The sequence below is a fragment of the Protobothrops mucrosquamatus genome, unplaced genomic scaffold (genome assembly GCF_001527695.2).
Source record: "Protobothrops mucrosquamatus isolate PMUCROS unplaced genomic scaffold, P.Mucros_1.0 scaffold1, whole genome shotgun sequence".
In the NCBI taxonomy this organism is placed as follows: domain Eukaryota; kingdom Metazoa; phylum Chordata; class Lepidosauria; order Squamata; family Viperidae; genus Protobothrops; species Protobothrops mucrosquamatus.
In genome coordinates this window covers 809755-822204 of record NW_015386388.1, presented here as the reverse complement: position 1 = coordinate 822204, position 12450 = coordinate 809755, and the positions used below count along the sequence as shown (strand labels likewise).

General features: G+C 36.2%; 1 protein-coding gene across 1 annotated transcript in view; it reads right to left on the bottom strand.

Annotated features, from left to right (window-relative positions):
• The window catches only part of TLK2 (tousled like kinase 2), a 43611-nt gene that overhangs the window by 4001 nt on the left and 27160 nt on the right, over positions 1-12450 (bottom strand). Inside the window, exons 16-19 of the mRNA XM_015832218.1 lie at positions 10635-10726; positions 9646-9735; positions 6880-7049; positions 1050-1188 (exon numbers count right to left, since the gene is read on the bottom strand). Of these exons, the coding sequence (XP_015687704.1) occupies positions 1050-1188; positions 6880-7049; positions 9646-9735; positions 10635-10726 (491 nt within the window). The remainder of the gene's footprint in view (positions 1-1049; positions 1189-6879; positions 7050-9645; positions 9736-10634; positions 10727-12450) is intronic.

The following is a 12450-nucleotide window of genomic DNA, read 5'->3' as shown; positions in this document are numbered from 1 at the left end:
TCTTTCCTCTTTTCTCAATCTTTTTTCTCTTTCCTCATTTTCTCTTTCCTCTCCCCTTTCCTCTTTCTCTCTTTCCTCTCCTTCTCTCCCTTTCCTCTCTTTTTCTCTTTCCTCTCCCCCTCTCTATCTTTCTCTTTCTCTTTCTCTCTTTCCTCTAACTTTCTCTCTCTTTCTCTTCCTTTCTCTTTCCTCTAACTTTCTCTTTCCTCTCTTTCTCTTTCTCTTCTCTTTCCTTTCTCTTTCCCTCTTTCCTCTCTCTTTCCTCTCTCTCTTTCCTCTTTCTCTCTCTTCTCTTTCCTCTTTCTCTTCTCCTTCTTTCCTCTTTCTCTCTCTCCCTCTCCCCTCCAGGTTAGGAGAGAGACAAAGAGAATGAAAGGCAGACGGTGCCGAACGGGTGGGGAGGGGGAGCAAGACAGGAGGCAGCAGCTCCAGTGGCGGCGGCGGCACGGCAGCGGCCACTGCAGCATCGTCGGGAGTCCACGCCGCCCCCAGCCTGGCCGCTGCATCCTCAGCCGAATGGGCGGGGAGGGGGAGCAGGACGGGAGGCAGAGGCTCCCGGCCACCGCCCCATCGCGTCCTCAGCAGAACGGGCGGGGAGGGGGAGCAGGACGGGAGGCAACAGTTCCTGGCCGCCGCCCCCATCGCGTCCAGGGAGGGAGAGCAGGACGGGAGGCAGCGGCTCCCGGCCTCCGCCCCCATTGCGTCCTCAGCTTATATAAAGGAATAAAATAGAATACCCGTATTTTCCGGCGTAGGAAAAACAAAGGATGTACAAAACTCTATTTAGGAATAGAATGTTCTGAGGTTATCTAGAGAACTCAAAAGGTATATTCTAGAGAACTATTCCTGAGTTGTTTTGCATACTCCTAAGAGATATCTAATTTCCTTTGAAAACCATGATTTTGATATACTAGTTGAATCTACTGTCCTCATTATTTCTCCTACTTTTACAAAAATCTTTTGACAATATGTTTTTCCTCAAGTTTTAATGACAGGTATTTTTAGAATATTGTGGAATGAGCAGGACAAAAAACAGATTATATACCCACCAGTATGTACCAGCGCCTTGTGATGTCAGCTCCATGCCATCAACTGAATTGTAACTGTCATCGTCCATGATTTTTGAGAGGCCGAAGTCAGTGATTTTAATTTCACCACATGCAGTACCATTTACCAAGAGGATGTTTCCTGGACAGGTAAAAAAAAAACAACTTTGAAGTTGAACAGCCTATTAACTATGAGGGTGGATAGACTAGCAAAATAATTATTTTCAATCAATGTGATACCTTGTTGTATTAACCTAAAAGATAAAAAGATGCACTGATTTATTTCCCAAAATTTAATGTAGTTTATGCTTTCTCATGTCCAAGAGAAACTTTCTTTAGATATAATATTACAGGACAAAATAATAGGTGAAGGGAAATGTAAATAATAATAATAATAATTAAAAAACAAATCTTGGTTATCAGACACCAAATATGTGAATTAAATCTCACATTTACTTTTCTATGGATGATCTGAAGCTTTGTGGAAAACCAGAAATCATTGTCAGCCATGGATAAATACCTTAAGAATTTTTAGCACAGACACAGCAATGGAACTTGGCCTAAACAAACATATTATAGTAGCAATAAATTGGGATAAAATTATGAATAGTAATGGAATTAAAAAGATGAAACTATCAGGAGCCATCATGAAGAAGCAGTTGGATAACATCAAACATGAACAAGTTAAAAATGTGATTAGTAAAGAATACATCCAGAGTGAAAAAAGTGCTTAAAGACATGATTGAACGATGGAAACGTTATCAAAACCATTAGTATCTGGGCCATACCCATGATGTGATATACTGCTGGAATTTTACCACAAAACAAGAAAACTGATGATTATTCCCTATTTATTATATCTCTTCTATGATATTGATAGAGTATATCTGCCTTGCAAAATGCAGGCAGATGTTTACTTCAAGTTGAACTATTGAAGAAAAAAAAGCATGCATTGGCTGATTATCTAAAAGGTGGTCAAGGACAAGCATTGATGCAAGTTAAAAATTGGAACTTAATGAATGTGCAGGAAACAAAACATGAATATCAAAATAATATAATAACTACATAAACAGAAGGCAGTCAAGCAAAAGCATTATATGGCCAATTTCTACAAAAGATCAAAATGGATAAGGATAAAACCTGGCAATGGCTTAAAACTGGAACATTAAAAAAGTAATCTGAAGCTTAATGTTGTTTGCCCAAGAGCAGGCTATTCGAACTAACATAATCTAGCCCTAGATTCAAATTGCAGATTGGGCAAAGAGGCAGAAGAAACAGATCATAGCTCCTGCAAGATCACACAAATCTGATATAAATAATGATGTAATACTTGCCAAAATATTCACTGGAAAATCTGTAAAAAAATTACCATGTGCTAGTAATAAAAAAATTGGTGGAAACAGAGCTGAAAAAGTAGCTGAAAATAAGCCGGTTAAAATATTGTGGGATTTCCGAATACAGACTGATAAAGTCTTAACTATTAACATACCAGCTATAACTATAGTTGAAAAGAAAGTGTAGGTAATTGATATAGCAATATCAGAAGATAGCAGAATGTAAGAAAAATAATTGGATAAAATCACAAAGTATTAAGATCTGAAAATCAAAAACAAATCAGCACACTAGGTGCCATACTAAAAAAGGTTGGAAGGCACTTAAAAAATCTTGCATTGACAAAATTTCCATCTCTCAGTTACAAAAATCAACGTAACTTAGATCTACACATATACTATGTCAATACCAGTTCAGTGATGGCAAAACTATGACACCTGTGTCAAAAGTGACATGTCACAGCTTTTGGTGACACGTGAGCATTCACCAACACCCAACAACTATTCTTGAAAACAGACCTTGTTCTTGTACAATTTTTGAAAATAGAGTATCTTGTGTATTTTTGCACAGCTTTCAGCTGTGCACAAGAAAAACCATGTCACAATGGGAAAAGCTTGTATGCAGCTTTCAGAGGTTGCAGAGGCCGTAAAAGAGCATTCTTGAATGAAGGCCTTGAGTGACCTAGAGCAGCCTCATATAGGCTGCAATGGTTTACAACAAAAAAAAGTACATTGCCTGAAGGTAAGTGGTGCAAGTAGATCCTGGGGAGTGCTGGGCTGTGAGGCAATCACCCCTTGGGAATGGCACAACATGGCCTTATTTGTGGCAGTGTTGTCCTAGGGCTGAAGTCAAGACCTGGACCTCCATTTCAGGCTCAGCCTTGGTGCAGCCGCTAATTGCTACTGTTCAGGATGACTTTGATGGGGTTTGTGTGTGGGGGGAAATAGAGAATTATTTCTCTTTCTGTTGGGATACACTAGCAGATTCAGGGCATTTCCAAAGTTTTGATATGCTGAGCCGATGTCCTGGGAAGCACTTTATGTATGAAGTCCAACAGCAGCTGAAGAACTAGTAGCTGTGAATTCACAGCATAGATATTGAACATTTTCATTTCCAAACCATGCACCTTATCCTCTGCCTTCTCCTAAGAAAGAACAAAGTCCCCTACCAACCCCCCCAAAGAATAATTCAGCAGCTAGAATAGCACAAAAATAACAAAATAAGCAATAGCAATAGCACTTAGACTTATATACTGGTTCACAGTGCTCTACAGCCCTTTCTAAGAGTCAGCATCTTGCCCCCAACATTCTGGGTCCTCATTTTACCAACCTCAGAAGGATGGAAGGATGAGTCAACCTTGAGCTGGTGAGAATCGAACTGCTAGCAGTTGGCAAAATTAGCCTGCAGTACTGCATTCTAACCACTGCGCTACACGGCTCTACCACAATGGCAATAAGGTTGCCATTGAAACTTCCCCCCAAAATAGCTAGTACAAATATTAAGATGCAAATACTGTAATAACAAATATAAGCACCAGCTCACTGAAAGAAGCAAATCAACTAATATACAGAAATACATCAAGAATGCACTTTAAAATAAAGGAGGTAGATAAAAATTAAAAAGAAGCTGGAATGAAAGAATTTGTAATAATAGAAAAAATTGTGGAGAAAAGTGCAAGGAAAATCAAGAATTGGTCAGCTTTAGGTGAAGATTATCTGAATGGTTTAGTATTGAAACATCTAACTGGTCTACACCCATTCATTGCTAAGCAATTTAATAACAAACTGCAGGGTGATGAAATTTAAAAATGCATCTGGTAAAACCTACCTGATAATGAAAGTTCCAGCAAAAGGGGCAGCACCAGACAACTACAAACCAATTAGCTACTTAGCAATAACTTTCAGATTGCATCTGTGTGGTAACTGATGCAGTCCAACAGTGTCTAATTGAAAACAAGCTCTTTCCACCTGAGCAGAAGGGAAACTGCCCGAACAGCAGAGGAACAGAAGCTCATTCCCTAACTGACAAGATGATATTGGAAACTGCAAGAGAAGGAAGATCAACTGGAATGTAGCTTGGATTGATTATAAGAAGGCATTAGACTTCCTGCCATATGATTGGATAATCAAGTAATTAGAAATGTGGAATCCGTAGAAACATCAGAAGCTTTGTACAAAGATCAATGGAAGACATAGTTGCTGATCAATGGTTTAAATCAGGAGAGGTTAATATCAAGTGAGGAATCTTTCAAGGAGGCTCACTACCACCATTACTGATTGTTATTGCACTGATGTCAATAACACTGAAACATCAGCCCATAGCTCTCAAACATCAAAAACATCTGCCAGGCTATCCCATCTCCTTTACATGGATGTGAATAGAAATATCTCCTGAAATAGAATTGATTCTCAACATGTTTCATTTATACAGCCAAGTTATAGAAGGGATTTTGGATTGAAAAAATGTGCTACTGCCACCATCATCAGGGGAAAAATATGGAAAACTGAAGGAATCAAGATGACTTATGAAAATAACATCAAGAATCTAGATGAAGACAATTATTACAAATACCTGTGCATCCTGCAAGCTGACAATATTAAGCACACTGAAGACAAGAAGGCTAGAAGTGAATATATCATAAGAATGAAGAAGATCTTAAAAGTCCAAACTCAGTGGAGGAAATATCACCAAGGCAAAACCTGGACAATACCAGTCATTAGATATAGAGGTGGAATAGTGGACTGGACTCAAGCAGAAGTAAAAGCCCTGGATAGAGATAACAGAAAAATGATCAATGAATCATGCCCTTCATCCCCACAACGATGTTGACAGACTCTGCTTACCAAGGAAAATAGGTGGGTGTAGAATGTTGCAAGTATACCAGGCAACTGAAGAAGAGGCATTGGAGGAATATTTGAAGTAAAGAAAATGCACTGAAGCTAGTATACCAGGAAGATTTATGAGTACTGGAGACCAAACTGGTCTACATGAAAAACCAAATGAAGAATCAAAAAGAGACATGGCAAGGAAAAGTATTATATGGCCAGTATATTAAAGAAATAGCAGACAAAGCAGATAAGAACAAGACCTAGCAATGCCTAAACGCAGGAAAGTTGAATTAAGAGGCAGAGGGGCTAATTCTGACTGCATAAGATCAAGCATATAAAGGCAGAATTGAGAACACAGCAACAGACAACAAAAGCCACCTCTGCGAAGAAGCTGAAGAAACAATGAGCCAACTAGTTAGCTGCTGTAAGAAGATGGCACAGACTGACTACACGTGAGGGAATGACAAAGTAGCAACAATGGCGCACTGGAATATCTGCAAGAAATACTACTATTTGCAAGGAAGAACTGATGGGGCCACAAATAGACACAGTAATAGAACATGAAGTTAAAGTGCTCTGGGACTTTAGAATTCAAACAGACAAGCATCTGTCACATGACTTAACAACTGCTGATAAGACAAAAAATCTGGATAATGGATGTGGCAATATCTGGAGACAACAGAATATAAGACAAAGGGAGAAAATCATAAAACATGAAGACCTGCAAATGAAGTAGAAAACCTATTGTAAAAGAAAGCAAATATTACTAATAATTATACACACCTTGGATGCAATTCCAAAACTTCTGGAGCACTACTGAACACTGACAAAATTGCCATCAGTTAATTGCAAAAGGCAGATTTATTTGAAACAGCTTATATCTTGTGACAATACCTTTAACATTATTAAACAACATCTGCATGTCCTTGAGAAGAATTTGATAGGTTAAACAAAAATGCCAAATCCAGTATAAATATCTGGCGGACTATGCAACCAACCATAATTTTCTATTTTTCTAAAATATATTAGTTGCCCTCCAACTAAGTTCTCTTGTAACACTCAATCAAAATATAGAATCATCCATACAAAGTGATAATACAATGAACTAAAGCACAGTTTTCCTTTAGGATAACTTTGTAGGAATAACCTTGAAGGCTAAACAGGATCAGAAAATCAGAAGAATCATCATTACATCTTAATAATAATTTCCATTCATCAGCTTTCTTCCTATCCCAGTCTAACTCATTTCACTGATAAAAGAACATCACATACACTTAAGCCAAATTAGAATCACATATCAACTCCAGTTTACTAAAGCACTTCAAGTTATAACATGAATAAAAGATAAAAATTAAAGATAATTACTGATTTTCTTTTCAGAATAACACTTATTCCCCACTGAAAATATTAGTGCTACAACTGCAGCAGCATCTTTTAACACTTTTCAAAGTAACAAAATGACAGTACCCTTTGGAAGAGAGAGAAAGGATTAACAATATTCCCAGTTACGACTATGGAAGTTTAAAGTAATGGGAATTGGGAATGTTATTGCTAAATAATCAAACCAAACTACATATTTCATATTTAATCTGTCAAGGAAGCATAGTCTTGTAAAATAAATCATATTCTGTTTTTCCCCCCATGGTGCAGTACCATCTTCACTATGAACTTACCTGGTTTGAGATCGTAATGAATAATAGGCGGCTTGATTTCATTTAAATATTTTAATGCATTTACAATCTGCATGATTATAGATCGGGCTTCTTTCTCTGTCATTAATTTGTGCTGTTTCAGGTAGAAATCCAGATCGTTCCCCTCACAGTATTCTAATACTGTACAAAACCTGGAGGAAGTGAAATCAAATGATCAAATATGTTTGATGTATGTATCAAAATCTACTTAATCTATTTAAGAAATCAAAAATAATGATTTTACTAGATCTGTACATCTACACTGATGTATGAATGGCTCAAAAAATTATAGTATGTATAGACCAGTGATGGCGAACCTTTTAGAGACTGAGTGCCCAAACTGCAACCCAAAACCCACTTATGCATTGTCGGGTGCCAGGTGGGTGTGGCCCATTGGGCGGGCGTGGTTGCGGTGGTAACAGCAGACTGGGTGGGACTCAAAAGTTCAATCAATCAATTCCAACTTTGCAAGATCTTTTTTTTTCCTGCGAGAAGTTGAAATTGACTGATTGATTGAACCTTTTTTTTTTTTTGCACATGGCAGTGGAGGCCTAAAGCGAAAAGGTTTTATAAAACCCAGCTGAAGGCCTAGGACTGGGGCGACGGCACCCGTGCCCACAGAGAGGGCTCTGAGTGCCACCTCTGGCACCCGTGCCTTAGGTTTGCCACCACTGGTATAGACCTATTAACATGATCTTAGCCAAAAAGGCCAAGAAGTGATAGACTTCATTTTTTTACATAAGCTTTGTTTCAAAGTGTGTTTATTTACCGATAAAAAAAAGTTGGAGCAACACAATAACATCATTTGTTTTATGTCTGATCACATTCAGCACAGTAGCTATTTCATGAGAGTGACGTGACATGTTTAAACATTTTAGGTATCTACTGATCCAAAAAGACTGCTTTTCTTTTTTTATATAAATCTTGATTGGTATTAATGTACCATATTTTTTTTAAAAAGATACTGAATTCACCTGCAACATATTTTAATAGAATCTATATGAAGATATTTTTTTAATTCATCTGGAATTTTAATATGAAATTATTCTTTGTAGTAATATTTGATACTATTCCTTTCAATACCAGAAAAGGAAAACTTTGGGGCAATATCTATTCCTACTGAAACTTCTACATACTGTTTTGAAACTTGAAATTCTGCATTTTTAATATAAGAACCAAGGGTCAAATTGTCAATGCTGCCTATATTTTCCCCTTATGTTAATATGTTCTTGCTTTCTTTGCTATATTAATTGTTCTTTAATTCTGGAGGAAATGTCCTTAAATGTGGAAATCAGTATATTGTAGCATCTAACATGTCTGGAAAATAATAGGTCTTGATCTTTGGACAAACTTCTTTGATTCTTAGTCAGGAAATGTTAGTCAATCTCAGAGCAACTTATACATGGCTGTCCTTAACTAGGTCAAATGTACTTGTTGAAAAGATCATTCTCAGCAACTAAAATCTCCTGTATATTTTGAATGTACTGTATAACTGATTTTTTAAAGCTGAAAAGTGACCTAAAACACTTCACATAAATAAATAGGAATGCTTCTACGTGTAAGTGTCCCATGTTATGTAGTGTTATATTTGATTTTCTTGTATTTATTTTATAATGCAAAATATTTTCAGGTTATTTTTAATTAATTTCACCAATACTCGGTGATTATCATACAAATACATTATCTTTGGCATAAACACATCTTTTCTTTAATTTTTATCTGTTAACAAAACCTTAGTGTGTTTCAAAGTGTCCTATTTTCAACTTGGATTAAAAAGATAAACATTAAACTGAATAAAATTATTGGAAAAATGGGCTAAACCCAAATTTACTTAGTATATTTAGTATAAATTTCAATTTCATAAAATTAACTGCTATTTGGTACCCACAAAATAAAATATTGCTGCAGCTTCTCTTATGTGCAAGGTAATATTTGTATCCCTTTCATAAATCCTATTTTCTCTTACATGAGTTTTCTGAGAATACTAACTATATTGCCTTTTCACAATTTGTTTATGAGGTTTGTGAAAGGTCCACATGTATGTTGCTACCAAATTATGGAATATACATCCTCAGTTGTACTCGGTTTCTACTTACTTGTTTTTTTTGGAAAGGAAAAAGGCAGCTTTAGCATGGCTCTTTTGGTGTAAATTACTTAATTATAATTTTAAATGTTTTACTCTTATTTTAGCTATTTATATTTTTTTAATTGTAAGCCACCATAAATGCTGTGTAGAAAAAATATTAATTTTTTGAGATGTATACTTGTATTAGTATCAAGGCATTCTAGCTCTTTTAATTTAATAATTAAAAGCTCAGTGTAAACATTTAAAGATAATCAAAAGCTAGGAATAAACATCATAGCTCATAAAACTAAACTAATCAAAGGGCTGAACCCAAGCTGGAACAAAACTGCTTTGTTTACAAAATGCTGATAGTATTTGGACCATCTGTTCTTCCAGAGAAAGGTATTTCATAAAAATAGGCCCACCACTCAGAATGCATGCTGCATTTTCTATGGCCCATGCATCTTTGTAAGGAGTGGGGACTTGCAAAAGGCCTTCTCTTAATCATTGGACTGGACAGGCAAGTTCAATTTCTGGCAAGGCATTACTTTAAATGTTAGAATCCATATTTCAAAACAGATTGGTTTCCTCCATTTCTTCCCCCACAAATTTTTAAACAGCTTAATCACAAATTTTCAAATGTCTTTATTAGCAGTGCAAATTACAAAGACAGCAGCACTTACGAGTCAGTGTCCAATGAGAAATAGTCATACAATTTAACTATACGAGGATGATCCAGTTCTTTATGGATTCTGTATTCTCTACATGCATGCCTAAAAGAAAAAGACAGAAATATTTGTTACGTGTGGCTTCGACTTATCCTCCTGCACGTCAGGGGGTGAAAAACATGTGGGTGATGCTTTGTTAGGTGCTAAACACAAGAAAGAGTAACTTTGGTAACCAAAAGTCTCCCTCAAAATTATTTGATAGAATACTTACAGGAAAAGTGTAAGCTTACCTCCAAACAGAAGGTTGAATATATCTGAGCTGGATATTTTAGAAATGTTAGGCCCAGCCCAAGAATGACACAGAACAATCCAGCCAATGTTCATTTCTTTGCTTGCTTACATCAACAGACAGAATCTTGCAGAGTAAACTTTTACTATTCTCACACTAACAGATGTATCCAGATGGATTTTAGGAATGGCTATTCTAAATCTCTTCTATCTTCTGTGTTGTCTCTTGTCTCAGCTATTTTCAGTTAGGTTAGTCTATAAAGCGTACAACTCCAGAAATGATGACTTTTATTATGAAGAAATAGACAGCGATTAATTTTTGCTCACAGGGAGCAAATGTTTCATGTTTTTCAATTGTATCTAGAAACAATACTTGTATTTACATTTTTTTAATTATATTTTTATTTACAAGTTATAAACTACCGTAATAAAAACTTTAAACAAAAGTTAATACGATCTGAAGGGAAACCAGAGTATATGCTAATACAAAACGATACCAATTATTCTATATATACCCAACAACCAAAAACTATAGTTGTTAAGTGAATCACATGGTTGATAAGTGAATTTGGCTTCCCAATTAATTTTTCTTATCAGGAGCTGGCTGGGAAGGTCAAAAATGGTGATTACATGATTCCAGGACACTACAATTATCATAAATACATATTGGTTGTCAAGTGCTCAAATTTTGATCATGTAACTGGGGAAATACTCACTTGTGATAATTTTCTTTCTTTTCATCCCTCCAATTTTTATTTAATTGGTGGATTTTTACTGCTACATACCTCTGTTCCGTTAAATCAAATGCCTGAAAAAGAAAGATAGCTAGTAAATAGTCAAAACATTACAAAGACTGCCAACTTTAAATATGAAAAAGATCAGTTATGAATTGTATTTTTAGATTATAAGTATACTAGTAATATATAAATATTTTAAATATTTAGGAATAAATATTACAATTCATAAATTATTTGATAAATTTTTATCCCATTTATAGGATGTCAGATTTTTACAATAATATACTAGGTAACAACAAATAGATAATTGACAACCTATTTGTGATTCTTTTTTCTTGGTCCACATGACTAAACTTCTGAAACTTTTTTTACAACGAGGATGTAAGAGATTCAGCATTTCACTGCTTAGCACATTTTGGAAAATTAATAAATACCCCTCCCAACCTAAAGGAACAATTACAAAGAAAATATATTGTTATTGTTATTATTGTTAGATTTAATCTTCAATTCAATTCACAGTCTGGGATTGGTAAAAACTTAATAGTTGAAGTCCTAACCAAGGATCTACGAGTCATTAAGGTTGCATCTGAGTATATAGACAGTTGTGATGATGATGATGATTCAAGGATTTTGGTGACCTCCCTATAGGTCAGTGGTTCTCAACCTGTGGGTCGGGACCCCATTTGGGGTCGATCGACCATTTCACGGGGGTCGCCAAGCAAGGCTGTCCGCCATTTTTTTTGTCTGCCATTTTTTTGTCCGCCATTTTTTTCCTGTTTTCCGGCGGGTGCCTTACCTCCCTTGGGCTGGGCCAGCTGGTGGTCGGCCTGCTCCGTCTCTGCCGCTTGCCAGCTATGCCTTGGCCGGCGCAGGGGGCGGAACCACGCGTGCGCGGCGCTCCCGGGCAGGGAAAGTCCTCAACTTACGACCGGTTGGGTAGTCCTCGACTTACGACCGGTTCAGTCCTCGACTTACGACCGGTTTAGTCCTTGACTTATGACCGGTTTAGTCCTCGACTTACGACCGGTTGGGGTCGCGGCATTAAAAAGGTTGAGAACCACTGCTATAGGTCAAAATAAAGCTTGGGATTTAGACTTGGGAAAACAATTGGAAGATGCAAAATAGCAAACACTATGGAAGTCAGGCTTTTCATCAGCTTCCATACAGTATAAGAGTTGCTATGACAGTAAATACATTACTGATTTAACTTCAATAAGAATAGCTTAAATATCTCTCAGCTATTCAATAAAATGTTGGAGGGGTGTCAAAAAAAGGAATATCTTTTGAAAGATTGCCTTTCTGGAAGAAAGTATGTAATTATAATTAAACAAAGAATAGAATGTGCTCCAGAACTGGGATTATTAAAAGGAATTCATTACATTTTTACTTCGGCAACTATATGAATCATAATTCAACGAAGTAGTTTCCTAAAAAAATCAACAATTGATAATTGGTATAATTAAGGTATGGTCAATTGTCCTCCCTGAAAAAGTTATTGATATTAAGCTCCCAGGGGGATGAATTTTTTTTGCAGGATCTGGAAAGACTATATACGTATATTATATTAATAAGAACAATAGTTCCTATTATGGAAACTGTGAGTGAACTTCATGAATTTTAAAAAAGTTTCACTATGAGGAATATATAATTAGTAAAGTCCACTATGGGAAATATAGAATTAGTAAATTATTCTATACAATTTTCTAAAAATTATTTAAATTACATACAGATTAATAAAAAGGACTAGAGGTGATATGATAGCAGTGTTCCAATATTTCAGGGGCTATCACAAAGA